The sequence below is a fragment of the Marmota monax genome, unplaced genomic scaffold, assembly GCF_021218885.2.
Source record: "Marmota monax isolate L192 unplaced genomic scaffold, Marmota_monax_Labrador192_F-V1.1 WCK01_AAM20220418_F8-fsc00254, whole genome shotgun sequence".
Taxonomy (NCBI): domain Eukaryota; kingdom Metazoa; phylum Chordata; class Mammalia; order Rodentia; family Sciuridae; genus Marmota; species Marmota monax.
Genome location: NW_026694584.1, coordinates 251,429 through 271,668, shown reverse-complemented (window position 1 = coordinate 271,668; position 20,240 = coordinate 251,429). Strand labels below are relative to the sequence as shown.

The following is a 20,240-nucleotide window of genomic DNA, read 5'->3' as shown; positions in this document are numbered from 1 at the left end:
AGAAATCCATGAGGTAAAATTCTGTAACCCCACACACAAGTGACATGAAGAAGCGTAGTACAGTAGTGAATGGGAATGGGGGTAGGGGAAGAGGAGGTGCCAGGACTGACCTGGAGCAAAGGAAGGTTCACGTGTGTGGTCATGTCTGAGTAAGCCCAGCCATAATGTACTGATAAGCGTGTAGTGAAAGAACACGAGTGAGTGTTTGCTTTCAGGTCTTTGTGGACTATGTCCCAGTATTGTCTTCTACTGGGTCTGTATACAGCTGTGGTACATCTGTCCTGCCTCCTTGTAGTAAACAAGTTATACAGCCTTTCCTACCTGAAAACATTAAATGTATTTGTTACATTTTGTTGACGTTATTACTTTATAATTTTTTTGGTACTCTTAGTTTTCTTTATTCTTTTTGTTGTTGAAAATTTAATAAGACTTTTAATATATATATATATATATATTTTTAGTTGTAGATGGATACAATATCTTTATTTATTTACTTTTTTTTTTTAATGTGGTGCTGAGGATCAGTGCCTCACACATGCCAGAAGAGTGCGCTACTTCTGAGCCACAACCCAGCCCCTTAACAAGACTTTTTAAAGACTTATTCTATGCAAATATCTTATAGGTTCTCATATTCAAGTTATCTTGGTTTGAATAGAAAAGAAGAAACTGGAAGTAAAAAGGAGAAATTAATTTATAAAATTTCAGAATCCTAGCTGAAGAGTGATTTTTATTGTTCATCCTCTGGGAAAGCAGGCCGTCAGATGTGCCTGTGGCAGAAGCTCCTCATTCCTCTGGCTCACCACCTGGTTTCCTTCCTAGGTTCGCCAAGCAGCTTTTCAGTCCCTGGGACCTTTCATATCTACTTTTGCTAATCCATCTAGCTCAGGCCAGTATTTTAAAGAAGAAAACAAAAGTTCAGAAGATGTTTCAGTAGAAGACAAAAACAGGTATGATTTTAAAACTTTGTTTTCCAGTTTTACTGTTTGTGAATATCATTTCCAATATTTTATAATACACATTCATTTTGGAGCATTGACTAAAAAAATAATAGTTTTATTTCAAGTGTATGTATCTGTTATATTATTTAAACATCAGTTTAGTACATATTAAATGAGAAGATGTATATGTCACACTTAGCTTACCTGGCACATAGAAAACTAAATGGTAGATTTTAATATTTTTAAATAAGTTTATTTAGTAAATGATTTTCTTAGTAAACTGTTGATATTTAAAATATATAGCGTGATGCTTGTGCAGTATAAAGAGTTTGCTTTTTGTTTCTTTTAATGAGTTTTCAAGGAGTAAAACCTAATTTAAGAGTATATCTGTTTTGAGGCTGGGGTTGTGGCTCAGCGGTAGAGTACTCTTCTAGCACATGCGAGGCGCTGGGTTCAATCGTCAGCACCACATAAAAATAAATAAAATAAAGGTATGTGACCAACCAGAACTAATAAGTAAAAAAAAAATACAGAGTACTATATATATATATATATATATATATATATATATATATATATGGTCCATTTCTGACTATTTTTCCTTTCATGGATCTTGGATTCTCAGAGCAATAATTATAAACTCTGAATTGAGGGGAAAGCATTTTAATGATTAATCCTAAACTAGTGTACTTAGTACTAGATTGTCAGTTTTTAAGTGTATTAGCCTAATAGGCTAACCAATTTTTAAAATCTTAAAGAATCAACTCTTGATTTTTATTAAGATTTTTTTTTTTTTTTTGCATTATAAAGCTCAATTGAGTTTTAGTTTTTAGAATTTATCATGCTATATGCTGGGGGGCTGCCCCGCCACACTGGTGCCTGGGAGGTGTGCTGGAGGCAGTCCTGCAGTGGGCCGAGTCACCGCAGGTCTGTCGTCCTGGTCATGGTGCTAATGGGCCTTTTCTTCTATAGGTCTTGGTACTGTGGTGTTGCTTTCTTGGTGTTTTGCTTTGGCAGTTCTTCTTTCTTCTCTGCCGCCTTGTTTTCCTCTTGCCCGTTCTCCTACTGTCCTGCTGAGTAGCCAGACAAACCCGAGGTAAAGGAAGAAAAATCACTCTGAACCTGTCTCCTAGCATGCAAAGCCTGTTCGTTCTTTTGAAAAGAGCTTCTGGGAGGAGTGTGACAAAATGACTGACGGGTTGGAGATGTCCACTGCAAGCTCTCTCACTGTCGACCTGAATGTACTGAAGACTGTTACATAGCTTTCATTTACTTTAAAATCTGGAAGGAGTCTAGTAAGTGCAGGTGTGCATTTATAAAAATTGAATTGGGTGGGACAACACACTTTTGTTTTTTCTTTCTTTTTGTCTTTGTTTTTTTCCTTTTTTGGTGGTAGGGATTGAACTTGGGGGCGCTCGACCATTGAGCCACATCCCCAGTCCCATTTTTTGTATTTATTGTTTAGAGACAGGGTCTCACTGAGTTGCCTATGCTTTGCTTTTGCTGAGGCTGGCTTTGAACTCTCGCTCCTCCTGCCCCTGCCTCCCGAGCTGCTGGGATTACCGGCATGCACCCCTGCACCCAGTGCTGGAGGGCACACTTCCTGTGAGAGGCCAGTTAGTAAATGTCCTTCCCTATCACATTGCTCAGCTTTGCCTTTGCAGCCATGTGCCTCGGCTGTGTCAGGGCACTCTTGCTGATAAAAGCAGCTGTTGTGCCTCTCACGCCATGTTTGCTGACTGCTAGTATGTGGCATTATTGGAAGAGCCATGTAAAGACAGTTTAATTCATGGATTCTTCTTCCATTGTGATGAGGTACGTCTTATCGTCAAGTCAGTACTACTTGTAGCATCAGCTTTTCACTGCATTGCTAGATGTTGTTAAATTATGGTAATGGTATGGTGGAGAGAAGAGACTCCCCTGGCTGAGGAGGGAGTTCTGTCAAATAATGTAAATACTTTTGCATAGTTTGACTTCCTAGCTTTGTAGAGAAGTATTAAGTCTCAGAACCATTAACTTGCTTGCTCCCCTTAAATACTGTGCTGGCTTATTTTTAAGCCGTTTTAAAATTGTTATGCCGTTAAGATTAATAAGCAAAAATTAACTGAGCACCTACTGTGATCCACATGCTATAAATGGAAATATAGAACTTAGTTCTCTCGGTTACTGAGAATTCGGATGTCTTTGTTTCTTTGTTTTTCTTTTTCTTTTTTTTTTGTACCCAAGGGCACTGAACCACATCCCCAGCCCCTTTTTTTTTATTTTATTTTTTTTTAGTTATCGGCAGACACAACATCTTTGTATGCGGTGCTAAGGATCGAACCCAGGCCGCACGCATGCCAGACGAGCGCGCTACCACTTGAGCCACATCCCCAGCTCCCAGCACCTTTTAAATATTTTTTTTAAGTTGCTTAGGGCCTCACTGAGTGGCTGAGGCTGGCTTTGAAGAATCCAGATTTCTTACACAACATCTTATGAAATGTTGACCTCTTTCCAATGCTGGTTTTTTTTTTTTTTTTTTTTTTTTAATAATGTGTTTTGTGTAGTAGCTCTGGAAACATTCACTGCCACATGGTACTGTGAAGACTCATTGATGACTAAAGTGTGATTTCATTGGCTTTGTCTTTCACTCACCTCATCAGGCTTCTTTGAAGCATTTGTGCTTCTCTGAAAGTGCTGTTAAGTCTCCTTCCAGAGCAGAATTTACGTGTACACTTAAAAGTATGTAATACAGGATTCTTTTATGTTTCGTTGTCCTGTGAATGAAGTGGGTCCTGGTGCTTCTCCCTGCTTTCTTGCTGGCTGCTCTCTGCGTGGGAAACCGTCTGTCCCCCTTACCTTCTTCTAACAGAGTGAGCATCGTGATGCACACTGTCCCCAGACTCAGAACCAGCAAGAACCCCTTCTTGACCTTTTCCAGGAAACTCAGAGCTTTGTGTATCTGCTGTTAGTAGCACTGGAGTCGGAGCACTCATCTTTATTTTTTTTCCATCACACTTGTAGAGCAGATTTCCATATCTCTGCTTGTACACTGGAGCACTAAGCTTTAATCGCATCTTAACTATGTGTTCGCCTACATATAGTGGCTGCAAGCTTCCAGTGGAGTGGTCTGTCCTTTGTGCTGGTGCCTTCCCTGGGTTGGCACGTATTTGGTGCAGAGGAAAGTTTGAATGAATTGTTCTAAGGAAACATGGGTTTGATCTCAGAAATCTTCCCTAACTGCTTTTGCCACGTGTTGGTTTAGCTTAAGGTCAGCTGTGTAAACGTGAGACGGGTTGTTGTTGGCGCCGTTGGGAGTACTTCTCTAATGTTAGAACTCACTCCGGTTAGTGAAGTGAATGCACAGCACAGTCTTTGGAAGGTGTGTTCTGGAGGGTTCTCCTTCCTCTTTCTGTGGGACCCAGTGCTCCTTAACCAGATGTCTCACAGTTTTCCAGGCCCCATATCCCATGCTGAGGAACTCTAAGGATATCACTTGCAAACTTACATGAGCATAAAAAGAAATTTTAAAATTCTTTAGAGATGGATTCCTGCCCCACCCTCTGGTACTTTTGTACCTAAGTCTCTTGGGAACTGGGACCCCTCCCTCCATGGTGCAGAAGCAGTCTCCTCAGTTTTCAAAACCATGTTTGTTTTGTTTAGTAGCATGTAGAAGTCTGGCAAGTGAGCGTGTCAGAATTGTGGCGTTGAGCAGTGTGGTTTTGCGTCAGTTGTTACCCAGCTAGGAAAAACGGAATTTAGGGAGTTTATACCGCATTCGCAATAATTCCTCCCAGGATTTAATACTAGGGAAAACTCCTGTGTCTCCTAGTCTCTCTAGGATGCACTGTTCAGTTTACATTTGCTAGACAAGTAGATGGTTCAGCCCATTGTTCCTTATTTGATTTTGTTGTTGAGAATATTAAAATTTCATCTTAGTGATCAGAGAACTTCAGATCTAGGACAGTTTCACATTCTGAATGACATTTTTATTAGGAGCTTTTTATGTTTATCTGTTTGTTCCTCCCTGTCTCAATTGCTGAAAAATATCCTGTTAATATAAATTTTAAAATTTGGTTTGAATGATTTCAGAAAAATTATACAAATACCATAAAGAATCCCACATATCCTTCATCCAAATTCTCTGCATATTAATGTTTTACCATATTTGCCTTACTGCTGGTTATTTTTAGAACTCATTTCGACATGATATTCTTTTTACTTCTCTTAAACACTTTACTGTGTATTTTTTCAAAACACACACATTGCTGGGCACAGTGGTACAAGCTTGTAAACCCACCGGCTTAGGAGGCTAAGCAGGAGGATCGTAAGTTCAAAGCCAGCCTCAGCAACTTAGTGAGACCCTGCCTCAAAATAAAAAGGGCTGGGGATGTGGCTCAGTGCCCCTGGGTTCAATAACCCCAAAACCAATACACACAAACACACATACGATTAATACATAACTTCAGTGACCAACATAGGAAATTAACAAAACACTATTACCTAATCTGTAGACTTTATTCAGATTTCACCAGTTATCCTACTAAAGTTCTTAATAACAAAAGAAAAAAAAAACATTTTAATAAGGACAAAATGACCAAAGAACACATTCAGCACACATGCTTGTTTTTTAATAATAGCACAAGCTTCAGAAGCTCTTTTGAGAAGGAAAGGATCTTCATGGCTCGTCTGGGCAGGTCCCTCATGCTGATGCAGTAGAAGTAAGGAAGGAGCCTTGTGGGGCTTTATGTCAATGTGTTAGCAGCACCGGGTCAAAACAGGCAGTCCGGGTTCTTCAGTTGTGACACAGCTGGGCTCCATGTGCATGCTCTGTTTATAGATACAGAACGGAAGAGAAACACCACATGTAAAATCTATCCTTGTGTGGTGTGTGGTCAGATAACGTTTATATATTTTTGTTTTCTCTTTAAAAAATCTTTAATAGCCGTGTTTTTAAATATGTTTTTTAAAACCTGGTGAACAGTATGATGAAAGGGAATTTCACTACCTCACGAGGACGCTAGCGGTGGCTGTTGAACTGTGACCTTGTGTGGTGTTGACCCTCCTTTTGCAGGGTTCCCTTAGCCTCCTGTTGGGATGTCTTTCACTGTGTGTATTTAAAAGCGCAAGATGTACTAAGGAAATGCCCTTATTGTCCCCCTCCTTTTCACTTTAAAAATGCACACACGCGTTGATCCACCCTGTCTTGCTCTCCTCCATTAGTCTGCCCTAGGGTTTAATCCATCCCTCACCCAAAAGATGCTACCTTTCTTCAGAACACATCATCACTTGGGGGTAGGTCTGGAGTCACTGTGTCCTTCTGACCTCCTTCTTTGAGAGTGGCCTTAGGAGAGGAACGCGTCTGATAGTGTCCTCGTCCTCAGCCTGCCAACGCCGTTTCCTCTCTCCACGTCAGAACCGTCTGGTGGTTTTCCTGGCTGTTGCCCCTCTCCTCGGCTCCTGCCTTTGTGTGCCGGTTCTTCTTTGAAGACGTTTCCTCCTTAGTCTCAAAAGCACTGACTGGCTCTTCTCAGTTCTCCTGCCGCTTCCTCCATGGCTTCCTGGTGCCCTCCTCTGCCCCTTCCTGTGTTAAGTGTGCCTGCTTCTCCGCTTACAGCTGGCTCTTGTTGCCTTATTTGATCTTTTTAATCTTTTTTTTTTTTTTTTTTTTGGTGTTAGGTATTGAACCCAGGCATGCCTAACCACTGAGCTACACTCCCATCCCTTTTTGTTTTTCATTTTGAGACAGGGTCTTCCTGAGTTGCTGAGGTTTGCCTCCAACTTGAGATCCTCCTATCTCAGCCTCCCGAACTGCTGGGATTACAGGCATTTGCCACTGTGTCCAACTGATCCTTTCTTTTATTTGCTTCTAACTATGATCTCAAGAGCAAGATCTACATCACACTAATATTCAGATCCTCAAAACTCATTTTGTTTCCTGACTCTAAGTAGGTGCTCAGTAAATGCTTACTAAATTTAATTGAGACAGATAAAACAGGCAATAAACAGTAAACTTAAGATAGCACTTTGGTTTAGATGACACATGGCAGTAGTTAGTGGACTTCAGTTGGGAAACTGTTAATTTCGCTTACCAGTTAAATCTTGCCTTCCTTTTGGAAAAATTTGGGAGTAGAGATGGAAATTATGGAAGAAATAAAAATAATTCTTTGTTTGCACTTAAGTACATTTTCATATATCTCATGAGACGGTTAATAAGTACATTTTCTACTATTTATATAGAGCTCTTTTTCCTTTTTTGTGTAAGCAAAAAAGCTTTTAATTCTCAGCTTTCAGCATGTCATTGGAGCAGAGTGGCAATACAAATAATGCCAAAAATCCTATAAATTAAAAGTCGTGTATATCATCAAATGCATGTAGGAATTGCCTCTTCCTATTTTTCTGTAGTTGCTTATTGAAATTAGTATGGTATTGTAGAATCCTAGAATTATTTTTTTGTTGGAGGGGTTACCAGGGATTGAACTCGGGGGCACTGGACCACTGAGCCACATCCCCAGCCTATTTTGTATTTTATTTAGAGACAGGGTCTCATTGAGTTGCTTAGCCACCTCACTTTTGCTGAGAGTGGCTTTGAACTTGTGATCCTCCTGTCTCAGCCTCCCAAGCTGCTGGGATTATAGGCGTGTGCCACTGTGCCTGGTGCCCAGGATTCTTTAATGTTACCTTCTCCGGAGCACTAGTAGTACTTGAATAGCTAGAATTATGCTTAATAGGTGTTTACATCTCTGAACAAAGAACAGCTAATGGAAAAAGAAGCATTCTAAGTGATGGACATGAACAATTCAATTTGTATGGATGATAATTTGTAATATTTAACTTGTCAAAAGGCTATATGTAATATCTTTCTTGGATTTGTTTTCCAGTAATTGTTTTATTTATACTTTCATGTTTTTATGTGTGTTTTTTCCCCCAAAATGAAACAATAAAAGGATCAGAAATCAAGATGTCCTAGAGGATGTACAAATCAGGCCAGAGGATGTTCCTTCAGATCTCAGAGTCACTAATTCCAATATTAACCTGGAAAACTTGCTGGAAGGTCCTGCTGCGGAAACATCCAGGAAACCTCCAGGTGAAATCAGTGTTCCAGCGGACAGCTCTTTACTTTATAGTTTGTCCTCAGAACTTCATCAGGAAGCAGCTAGTAATGAGAATGACAGAAAGCATGGTCACTACAAATCCACCTTCCGGCCAGAGGCTGGCACCAGCTCGCAGGATTCGGCTCTCTTAGATCAGGAGTTGTACAACTCCTTCCATTTCTGGAGGACTCCTCTTCCTGAAATAGACCTCGATACGGAGCTAGAGCAGGACTCTGGGAAAAGCCCAAGCCCAGAAGCAGCACCCGAAGTCCCTGTGTCATGTTCTCCAAATATCACCATGGCCACCAGGAGGGAACTTGAAGAAATGATAGAAAACCTGGAGCCCCATATAGATGATCCAGATGTTAAAGGTATGCAGGTGTTAAGTTACTTCTTTGTTCTAAAATTGATGTAAAATGTGACTTTTCAAAACCTTTTTCTAGAATAATTCCCTCCTTTTAAGATTGATAGATGTGTTTGGGTTTTGTTGTTGTTGTTGTTTTGTTTTGTTTTTTTACGAAGCTCTCAGGTAACAAGTGTTCCTTATTGGAGTGTGCAGGGTTTGTTGCTCTGCCGATTGCCCTGCCTGTTGGAATGTAGGAAGAGGGTGGAGCAAGTGGGCCCAGCCAGTGAGGGAAGAGGCACGCTCCCTGCCCCTAGGAAGACATGGCCTTCCTGATGATTCCTGGGTCCTTTGGGGAAAGCCAAAATGTTATTTAAACCAAAAGGTGATTTTGGAAGATCCCATAAGTACAAGTCTTCGGATCTTATATTACTTTCTGAATTTTTTTATTTCCCTGTTTGTTCCAAAAACTAAAATTTCTAAACTGTCAGTTTGTCCAATATTGAGGAATGTCCATTTCTGAAGCAGATACAATGATAGTATCAGTATCCTTTTAAAATGTAGAAAACATTATGTTTGAACTTTGAAAATTGCATTGGCATGGTCAAGTTAGCAATTGTCGTTATTTGACTTTCATTTATTGTGATTTTTTTTAAGCAATTTTCTGTTATAATTTTACACTTGGGAAAAATTAATATGATTAAAGGCTAACTCCTGCACTTGGTGGTTGAACATTAATTGAAAAGTAATCAGTTTCTTTTTTTTTAACATTTATTTTATAAGAGTTATGGGGGTATAATTTCTATCAGTAAAAGTCATGCTTTTGATTGGACGGGGTTAGATGGAGAAGCACAGGCAGGTAGCCCCACACCCCGGTGAGTCGCGCTCCCTCCACACCCTCTGGGCGCCGCTCTGCCCTTTCCAGAATTCTCCCAAGTCGGCACAGAGCCCTGGAGTCTGACCAGGATCAGCCCTGTGGCATGTCACTATAAGTTCACTCCTCTTATTTTCTGAAACTGGCACGAGCGGAAGACTGAATGTTAGCAGGGTGCTATGGTCTTCCCTCCCAGGAGGTCATTTCCACAGAAGCCTTGGAGCTTTACTTTCTTTGCTTCCTTCTTCAGTCGCAGCTCCTGCTATGGAGTTTCACCACGTAGCAAGGGCTGAGGATTTTATTTTGTTTGCCAAACACAAATCCTGACCCAGATCTCACTTGTGTCCCCCTCCTTTCCTGTCTACCCCAGTGAGAATCAAGCACAGAATTAGACCCCAGACTAGGGCCACGGGAGCCACCAGTGCCTTCACTCTCTCCCGCTTTTCATTTGTCTTTTTTTATTAATTACCCACTTAAATTTGATAAAGTATTAAACCTCGATATCTCATATTTCATTTTCTTAAACTCCATTTTTATGAAAAAAAAATTGCCAGCTGGTCCTCAAGCCTGTCCTGGGAGTTCTCGTTTTATCACAGTGCCTGTTGGCTTTCAGACACTCGCAGGCACTTTTAAATTGTTAATTGAAGTGTTGAATGAGTTTTAATTTTTCAGCAATTAAAATAGCTTCTTCCATAGTTCACTTTTTATAAAAGACTTGTGTAAGGGCTAGGACTGTAGCTCAGTGGTGGAGCACCCGCCTCCCATGTGTGAGGCACTGGGTTTGATCCTCAGCACTACATAAAAATAAATAAAGATATTGTATCCAACTACAACTAAGAAAATATTTTTTTAAAATAAAATAAAAGACTTGGGTAAATGCACCTTCCAGGATATGACTTTGTTTCCTTCCTTTCTTTTTTGGTCCTAGGGGTTGAACCCAGGGGAGCTCTACCACTGATCTACACCCCAGGCCTGTCCCACTTTTTTTTTTTTTTTTTTTTTTTTTTAAGACAGGGTCTCACTAAGTTGCTGAGGCTGGCTTTGGACTTGTGACTGTCCTGCCTCAGCATCCTGAGCCTAGCTTATGACCCATGTATCTGAAGATGGCTAATACTGTACTTTTTGATTTAACATTACATTGTAACTTTATAAGCTACAGCTGAGAGATTTCAGTGTAGATACTGTCTTGTGATCTAATCTAATTCAGCTCTGTAACCTGGTAGATTAACAGTTATCATGTTGTTCTGTCCACTGTGGCAAGGATTGCTGCACATATTTCCTTGGCAGGTTGGTCCTTCCTTCAGTAGTACTGACCGAGCACCTGTTGAGATGGTCACTGTATCAGGACTTAGGAGATGGCAGCTGCAAACCAGACAGCTATCCTGGGATTTGAGGCAGAGGAGTATATGGTGTGGTGCTGGGGGTAGAACCGGGGCCTGAGCGTGCTGGATAGTGCACAGAGGCTCAGCCACTGAGCTGCACCAGGCTGCAGAATTCTTGAGTGCTTGATTTTGTTGAGATCTGAGGGCACATATACTCTGTGTTAAATAATGCCTTGAAAGAATGGATGTTAATTTGGGGTGCTTTTTATTTTCTACTTATGCCTTTGCAGGGCAGTCATTCCTTCAAACTGTCAGAAAATAGTGATGTGTTCCAAAGGTAGAACTTAATCTGAGATTGAAAACAAAGTTCTCACCAGGGAGCACACCCTGGGAGTTGGTGGCCTCGTGGATTTCTTCTTGTTGGGCTTTGCAGGGGCTCTCACAACAGAGCTTGTCCACTGTCTGCTGGGGAAGCCCTTTCAGGACACTAATGGACACTCAGCTTCAGTCCCACCTGATCTCTTTCCTTGTGGCTGTGCTCTGGGGACAGCAAGACTTAGTGGATTTCTTCTAAGGCAGCTTTCACATCATGGTCTCGCTGATGTCCATCTTACCTTCCTGTGAGCACGGATATTTTTTGCTGCCTTGTGGATTTGGGGTATGACATTTAGCTGTGTTTTCTTGATAACATTGGGAGTCCTGTTTTGTGGGAACCCTTTATTGGTTAGAGCAGATAGATCCTTGTGGGACGATCTCCATGTAGATCCCACATGGTGAGACACCTGACTTGCAGGGTGGCTAGGCAGATCCAGGGTAGAACAGGGAGCAGCCACTGAGCAGAATGCCTCCCTTGGCTGGACCTGCCACAATGAGGTCCACACACTGCATAAGATCTGCTCACAAAGCTATTGATTTCTTTCTAGTTTGGGTCCAACTGAAGAATTAGGCCCATTGAGAGTTTATCAGAAAAGCTGTGTTTTTTTTGTTCACTGTTTAAAATCAGTAAATTACTGTTGGCCTTAGGAACTTCTAATGATCACAGCATGGTTGTGGAGAGTGGGAGATCCTGAAGGGTTAGCTCAGCTGTGCCAGTCCCTTCAGGAAAAGACCAAAGTTTGAAGGTTTCAGGTGGTCCCCATCTCTTTGATGTGTCTCTGGGGATTGTGTTTCTTCATAGATTCATGGTTCGTGCCACCTAAAAACCTGCTGGGCGTGTGATTAAATGGCCCCGTTCCCCTCTCGGAGTGCTCTATGTTTGTCATTGGAGTTAGATGTGCTAAACCCTCATAGTCTGGAGTGATCATTTCCATTGGGAATGACAGTAGTTGGCTGTGGGTGACACATAACACTGAATCGGCTGTCCCTGTAGTAACTCCAGAGTCCTGGGGGGAGAGACACCGTTCCAGCAGCTGTCTCTCAGAGCAGCAGCCTGAGACTCTTGGTAAAGCGAGCAACAGATAGATTTCAGTGTTGCTCACAGACTCTTAGTTCTGAGTCCCTAATTCTGGGTCCTGGGGTTTCAGTCTGCACTGTGAGTGAGAGGCAAGCCTGGGTGAAAGTCTCCTTAAGTTCCTCACCATGGCCCTTTAGATCCTCCTAAAATCCCAGCAGTAGCAAAGCTGAAGATTCTGCCTTGTTCTCTGGTTGGAGAATTTAAGCTTCAATTCTGAGGATGCAGCTCTAGGTTCCATCTCAGTTTTCTGAAAAAGGTAAGTTCACAGTGTAACTCATTTACATTTTTATGAGCATAAAAACTTACAAAATGCACCAACACCCACATGACAATGGGAAGGATGCAGAGCACTTAGATAAGGAGCCTGTGTCGGATGTTCCATAAGAGGCTGGTGTCGCACTCACTTCCAGGGTGCTGGCGATGGCCAGGCGTGTGCCTGCCTCACTTGGCAGCGGCCACCCATGTAGTGGTATATGGTGTGGCCTGCTGTGCTGCTGTTGTGCTTCAGCTGGAGAATCTTGAAAGACGCCAGGAGGAACAGAAACGTCTATAAAGAGAGCCTACAAATTGCCACTGAGATTCTGAGAAGAGTGAGCGAGAGCATGCTTCCACAGAACTTGTAGGAGTCAGCACCACGGTTTATTAACTTAGCCTGTGACAACCTGCTAGAACAGGGCTCCCTCTGAGCGCACCTCACATCCCCGTTGCCAGGTACTGACAGGGCGCACTGTCCAAGTGCTGCAGCCCACTAGCAGGCCATGTCACGCGCTTGTTGATCATTTTTTGAACACAAACTTTGTATTCAAGTGGAGTGCTACTTGGAGTAGGTGCGAGCAGTGCATTTGCTGACCCTCGTGAGAGTGGGGGGTTAGTGAGGATGCTTTTCTGTGGCTGTGAATCCCTTGCTGAGGGAAGCACTGCGGTCGCCAGGTTGAAGAACCGCTGCTGCTGAGTTGTCCTCTTGGTTTGCTGCAAGGAAGACAGCATTTCTACAGGGTCCCTGGTCTTGGGACATGTGGCTTCTTTTTCAATGTCAAGAAGAACTAGAGCAGAGCGAAGCGGAATGAGATGGGAGAGGTGTTCAATGTTGTGAGGAGTATGCGCAGGGGCCTGTGTAGTGCCCGCTGTAACGTTGGCAGAGTCTGTGGGCTGCTGTTCTGCCAGCGGGCTCACGCACTACCAGAGGTGGTCCACTCTCTCGACTGACTCCTTTCATGTCAGACTCGAGTCCCTCCAGCACCTAGGTAGCATCTCTCCTCCTGACGCAGAGCGGTGTGCGGTAGCGGGTGGCGCGACTGACCCGTGGAGGCCTATTAGCATATTAGTGGTCTCCTCTTTTCTGGAGGGACTAATGATTTACAATAGTAGACATTTTTTTCAGCTTTTTTATGCGGTGTAAAAACACATCCGTCCTTTGATGGTGCCTTGTGCTGTGCCGTGGAGGAGCACGCCAGAGCCCGTCCCGCTCACTGTCTCCCTCTTCTGCCTGCAGCACAAGTGGAAGTGCTGTCGGCCGCACTGCGCGCTTCCTGTCTGGATGCTCACGAGGAGACCGGCAGCGTGGAAAAGAGTGACCTGCAAGACGAACCGGGTATAAATGAGCTACCAAATTGTAAACTAACTCAAGATGATTCTGTGCCTTTAATCTGCGATGCCGTTGAGGTAACGAACCACGAGGTGTTGACCGCGCGACAGCGGTTTGCCTCAGCGGCCTTGGTGGGGATGGCTGTGGCTAATCACGTCTAGTTAGCATGTTCTGGGGCTGCCGGTTTACCACGTCCTCTTGCACAGAGTAAAAGCGACTATCCACGTCCTGTCCTTGTGACGCTGTGCCGTAGTGAATGCCTGGGGAGTGCCCCAGTCCTGCCTGGGGCCATATGGTGGGCTTCATGCTAACGTAGCTCACTGCAGTGAAATAGTCTTACTGGAAACAAAGCCCTTTATTAAGAATAATTAACTCTTCCCTTTTCTTTTTGGAGAGGTGCTTTGTTTCTGGTCGGACCATTTCACTGCAGCAAGCAACACAGTGTTCTGAGAAGATCGGGACTTGAGGCCACGTTGCGGAGGGCCAGTGGCATTGTCTGGACTCGAGTGTGAGGGTGGGTACTGTTACGAGCCTCGTCGTCACTGCGCTCTTGTGAATCCACATGGTCCTTCCCTGGTCTCCCACGACAGCCCCAGCAGCCAGCGGCAGTTGCTCTGTCCCTTCTCCCTGGGTGGTTTAAAGGCAGAGAGGGAACATGCCACTCAATGCCAGAATCCAGTGGCCCCAGGTCCTAGTGGCTCGAGTGATAAGCTCAGGAAAGCGCGCTCTTACTCTTTGGGGACGGCAGGTTCTTGGAGCTCTGGTGCATTTGCTTTAGTGTTTGTTGGGTGACGTCTGGTGTGTCAGAGATCTGCAGAACACCAGTGCTCTGGAGGGAAATGCCGACTGTTGGAGTTTTGACTGCTGTGCTATATCTGCATTTTAGATGGTTTTTTATTTGTTGGCTTTGTGTGAAGGAGAGTTCTGTGGTTAAAAGTAGATGTTTCGGAATTAGATATTAAAGAGCCAAGAACAAACAGAAGAGACACTGTGTATGACACCCAGTGGCCTCTCGGACAGTTGACTGAAAGAAGCCTCGGAGTACTGTTTTATGAATGAGCTAATTCAAAATATTTAGTCCATTGCAAAACTATTTTCAAATCTGCTTTAAAAAATATTTTTTTTAGTTGTAGATGGACACAATACCTTTATTTTATTTGTTTATTGATTTTTTTCAATGTGATCCCAAGGAGGGAACTCAGTGCCTCACACAAGCTAGGCAGAGTGCTCTACCACTGAGCCCAGCCCCAGCCCTGCAGATGGACTTTTTAATCACTCTCATTTTCCTGGAGTGAATATTCACAGATTGAGCAGCTTCTCGGCAAGCTTGCTTTAAAGCAGAGGAGGTTCTCACGGGCCTGGGGCTGGGCTTGTGTGTGCTCATGGTGCTGGGGATCAAGCAGGGCCTTGGGCGTGCAAGGCAAGTGCTTTGCACGGAGCTGAGCTGCACCCAGCCCAAGGCCATGTGTTTAGAGACTCATAAAAACCTCAAGAGTTGATATGTGTTCCTATCTGTATGGCAGCCTTGAGAGGTAAGTAGCCTAGTAAAATGGTTTTAATGAGGACAACTTGGAGGAGAAGGACTCTCTAAGCATGTCTGTTTCCCAACAGGGCGTGGACTCCACTCCTCACTATGCCCATGACGACTCGGACATGAGCACCAGCAGTGGCTTCAGCCCTGAGGAGGAGAGGCGGGCCAAAGTGCAGGTGAGCCCCGCTGGGTGGGGTTGGGGGGATCATGCTGGGCGAGGACACACAGCAGGGAACCTCCCCCAGGGCCATCCCCACCAGGTTTTCCCTCACAGACCTTCACAGGTCTGTGAGCACACGGGTACCCCTTTTCACCTCTCAAGAGAAGCAGGATCATCCCAGGCCACCACAGTGCGGCCTTATCTGTAACTTAGCTTTTAAATTTAGTAATTAATTCTAACTGGTCTTTATGCTGTTTATTGTTTAAGATCTTAATTAGCTCTAGTTTTGCTTTGTACACACACGTTTTCCTTAGTATGTGTTTCTTATCTCTTTGCAATTACTAATAGCCTAAAATTCAACCTTAAAATCCAGGTGCTTAAAAGTGGCGTGGTAGAACACTTGCCTAACACGTGAGGCCCTGGGTTTGATTCTCAACACCACATATAAAATAAAGGTCCGTTGACAACCAAAAAAGTACTTTTAAAAAAATAAGTAATTTTTACCTGATTTATGTCTAAACTGCTGAAAGTACATTTAAATGCTCAAAATGTGTTACTGTCCTCTTTATTCATTAGGATGTTGTGCCTCAGGCTTTGCTAGATCAGTATCTATCTATGACGGACCCCTCTCGTGCACAGACGGTTGACACTGAGATCGCTAAGCACTGTGCGTACAGCCTCCCGGGCGTGGCCTTGACCCTCGGCCGGCAGAACTGGCACTGCCTGCGAGAGACCTATGAGACCCTGGCCTCGGACATGCAGGTGGGTGAGGCTGAGGTGGGACCAGGCACCCTATACACACAAGGCCCACATTTTTTGGCTTTTAAAGCCTAGAGAGTTTCTGTTTCAGTCAATCTTATATGGGTGAGCTTAAAGGTCATGTCAGCGAGTGTTTTGCATCAGGATTCCAGCGTCTGGCCTCTGGAGTGTATCGCAGGGCTTCATTTGAATGGAACCACAGGGGCCCCGTCTCCATAGAGTACTAGGTCCTCTGCCTTGGAGTTGATGGTCTCCATTCCACAACATTCCCGGGGCTCCTGTGCCTGCCTGTCCCCTCTCCTCATCAGACATCTCTGCCTCCACCTGTTATGTGTGAACCTGAGCAAATGGGTATACGTCAAGTGTAGGGGCTGCTGCGAAGCTGTTGGTGGAAATGCTTCTGTAGGTGAAGTTTTAAGTCACAGTGTCAGTTTTTAAATTAAGGCCATGTGGAGGAAAAGATGTTTTTAACTTAGTTTCTTAGCAAATGAGATTTCTGTTGAGTTCTTTTCCAAGGGCTGTACACAAAAGATTTTCCTATTCTTGTATTTAAGTTGTCAGTTCCATACAAACAAATTTTATTGGTTTTTATCTAAGACTTGAAACAACTTCTGAAGAGTCAAGTGGGATGGAGCCAGGTAGCCTTTGAGTCCTGTGGACATCAGAAAATCAGGGACCTAATGGTCACAGAATGGCAAAACTGGTCCGTTAGGGATTCCCTCAAGCATCGTTTTCTTCATAAATGAAAGGGAAATGGAAAGCAGATAAATATATATATATATATATATATATATATATATATATATATATATATATATATATATATATTTTAATTCTCATAATAGATGTTTAAAATTTAGCATCCATTATTTCTACTATTATGTGTTTGCTCTTATATTTTGAGATTAATATTCAAAGTACTGTGCACTTGTATTTAACTTGCTAACGTAGCTTTTGTTCTGCAGTGGAAAGTCCGAAGAACCTTAGCATTCTCCATCCATGAACTTGCGGTTATTCTTGGGGATCAGTTGACAGCTGCAGATCTGGTTCCAATTTTTAATGGATTTTTAAAAGACCTCGATGAAGTCAGGATAGGTGTCCTTAAACACTTGCATGATTTTCTGAAGGTAACTTTAAAACTTTTCACATAAAACATAATGAAATTCCAATATAAATCTAAAATTTTGTTTATGTTTTGTGTCTTTGGTGATCAGCAGGATTTCTGTGTGTTCCTTTATAAGGAAATACACCCCTGAGTTGGTGGTAAGATGTGACTTGAGGGGAAAAAAAAGCCTCATTCTGATAAAGTTTGCTCGTGTCATTTAATTTTTTTAATTCAAATTTATGCCAACATTAATTTTTAAACAAATGTGTACAAACGTGTACCGTTTTCTTTTTTGGCGTTGTAGAATAAGATACACATTTAACCTCTTAGGAACCGTGGGCTTGTGTTCTGTGGCCTTCCAGGAGTGCTTACTCCTTTGACACTGGCCCTCTGCTGTCCTGGGTGGGGGCCTGGGTTCACAGATGGCCTGCTTCTCAGACTGTCACCTTGAACTAGTTGTCCTGGGGATGGAACCCAGGGCCAGCCCCTCTGCCACCACCCATCTTAAAGTAGTTTGAATTAGAAAAGTAATTGTATATGGAAGAAATTATAATCCTGCTTTTGGGAAAAAAAAAACTGACTTTGTTAAGACTATTTTATACAGAGCAGACTGAAATTTTTTTGTTTCAATTATGTCCTTTATAGCTTTTATCCTTTTAATTCAAAGTCCAACATGTTGAATTTAAATGTTTTAGCTCTTCCTCAGAACATTTTCCCTATTTGTTTGTTTTGTTTTTTGGTGGGGTACCAGGGTTGCACCCAGGGGCACTTAGCCACAAACCCAGCCATTTATTTATTTATATTTTGAGAGAAGGTCTTGATAAATTGTTTAGGGCCTTGCTAAGTTGCTGAGGCTGATCTTGAACTTGGAATCCTCTTGCCTTGGCCCCCACAGCTGCTTGGATGACAGGCGGGTGCCTCTGTGCCTGGTCACATGACTTCTCAGTGCCACTGACATTTTGTGAGAGTCCAGCCAGGTGTTCTGCACGTTACCCCCTGGTTTGGATTTGTCTAGGTGTTGCCATGCAGCTTGATTCTGATTAAGCCGGGGCTTTCACAGGCATACTGTCTACCTGGTCTTCCTGGGTGAGTTGTCAGTTATTTTCCATGTTTTGCCTTAGGGTGACATGGTGTCGGCCCTTGTATTCTGGTGACGTGTCTGGTCATTTGGTCATGGCATCCATTTGATTCCTGCATTATGAACCTTTCACCCTTGGGATCAGCAAGAAATTGCTGAGCGGATGCTGTTGAAGTCTTGACATCTTTTTCCCTAGAAAAGATGCGCGGTCCTTTCATCTCCCTTTCAAAGCGCTCTCCAGTGTGGCCGCGGACTGGAGAATTCACTTACTCCGTGTCTCATGGCCCATGTCTGTCTGAGCCTGGGCTGTGGGGGCCAGAGTGTGGAGCTGTCTGTGGGCAGGCCTGTGCGTCGAGCCCGCCATGCACTGTGCTCCTGGGCACCTGTCAGGCTTTTTCAGGAGACAGGAGCCAAGAAGTTGTTTTGCTCTGAATTATTGAGTTTGCTTTTGAAATTGAAGTGAATTGTCCAGTACTTGTAAATGTGGAAGGTGGTAGACAGCTGCTTGGCCCAGCTCTGGCCCTTCTTCTCCTCCCTCTTCCACATCGCTTCCTCGGCTGGCATGAAGGCTCATTCTGTGCAGTGCTGACAGCTGGTCGCTCCCGTGTCCTACAACACTCGTGGGATAGTTTGGGAATGACTCCTGGTCAGGGGGCTCTAGCAACGCCCACAGGTGTCGTCAGCGTTTCCTCGGGCTCCACCTGTCCTCCAGCTGTGCCCCTGTGGGGCGGGTGTCTGCGCCCGGTCGGCCTGTAGGCACGGGCAGAGCAGTTGTCGGGTGCGTTTATCTTTTTGCTCAAATCTGCATTAAGTACCTACTCTGTGTGACAGGGCGTTCACTGGCCTTGTTGCACATGTAGGGGCAGTCACTGTTTCGGGGTACATGTGAGGGGAGCCCAAGGGTAGTGCAGGCCTGCCGCAGCCTCGAGGGAACCAAGACTTCTTCCAGAGCGACAGTGGCTCTGCAGGCCAAGTGGGTCACTTGGGAAATCGAGTCGAGCATCTCTGCTACACGGTGCCAGCGGGCCCTGCTTCTCTAGAGCGCTGGGCAGCCACACTCGAGTCCACTCTGCAGCAGGCCAGGGGCGGCGTCTCTCCTCGTCCTGGTGAGTGAGACGCTGTGTTTTGTGCGCAGCTCCTTCACATTGACAAGAGGAGAGAGTACTTGTACCAGCTGCAGGAGTTCCTAGTGACCGACAACAGCAGGAACTGGCGTTTCCGTGCGGAGCTGGCTGAGTAAGTCGGGCTGCCCTCCTCTCTCCCGCTTGGAGCAGGGCCAGGTCTCTGGCAGTTCCTTGGGCACTTCTTGGGGTGCAGGACTCCATCTGCTGTGAGAAAGGTGCGAGCCGCCCTGGCCCCCAGGCTCGCTGTGGCACATCGCTTTTCCGTGGCGTTGGCCTCTCCTCTTGCTAGCATGCCACCCTCAGTCCTTGGGGTCCCCGTGGTAGCAGCAGGCGATGTTGGCTGGACGTCAGCCAGGGGCCTTTGCTCAGGAAGGCTTCCCACCCCCGCTGGGGTGCAGCATGTGCCCACCCTCCCTAGCACTTCCTGTGAGCCTATGCCCATGGCCTCCCTCAGGGGCCTGGGGCTTTCCCTACATGTGAGAAAAGGTCCCGGAGCGCCCTGTGCCACCCAGTGTTGTTGACACCTGAGGGACCTCCCTCCTGACCCAGGGGAGAGGACCCTGTAGGCAACAGTTTACAAGTACGCAAGCACCTGTGTTCGTCACCTTCCAGCCACTGTGCAAGCCCACACCTGGCCTGGGAAGCCGGCTGCCTTTCCGGTGGCTTCGTCTCACCTGTGGCAGCAGGCACCTCTTCCACCCACACGTTACGCAGGCCAGACTATTGGTGTGTCCCGCTTGTCATTCTGGGAAGTAATGCTCTTTGATGTCCTAGAGGTCCTCAGGTTCCCCCAGACAGGATAGGCAGTTTCAGGGGGGCCCTCTGCGGTCATCCCTGGAGGCTGCTGGAGTCCCAACAGGTGCATAGTGGCCCCCTGTTGTGACAGGTGCACAGT

General features: G+C 44.5%; 1 protein-coding gene across 4 annotated transcripts in view; it reads left to right on the top strand.

Moving 5' to 3' along the window:
- Window positions 1–20,240, top strand: part of Ppp4r1 (protein phosphatase 4 regulatory subunit 1) — a 51,210-nt gene that overhangs the window by 27,205 nt on the left and 3,765 nt on the right. For all 4 annotated transcript variants that reach the window (XM_046421424.2, XM_046421423.2, XM_046421425.1 and 1 more), the window contains 7 exons: window positions 820–947; window positions 7,865–8,382; window positions 13,496–13,665; window positions 15,200–15,295; window positions 15,856–16,041; window positions 17,004–17,165; window positions 19,357–19,457. In XM_046421424.2, the coding sequence (XP_046277380.1) occupies window positions 820–947; window positions 7,865–8,382; window positions 13,496–13,665; window positions 15,200–15,295; window positions 15,856–16,041; window positions 17,004–17,165; window positions 19,357–19,457 (1,361 nt within the window). The remainder of the gene's footprint in view (window positions 1–819; window positions 948–7,864; window positions 8,383–13,495; window positions 13,666–15,199; window positions 15,296–15,855; window positions 16,042–17,003; window positions 17,166–19,356; window positions 19,458–20,240) is intronic.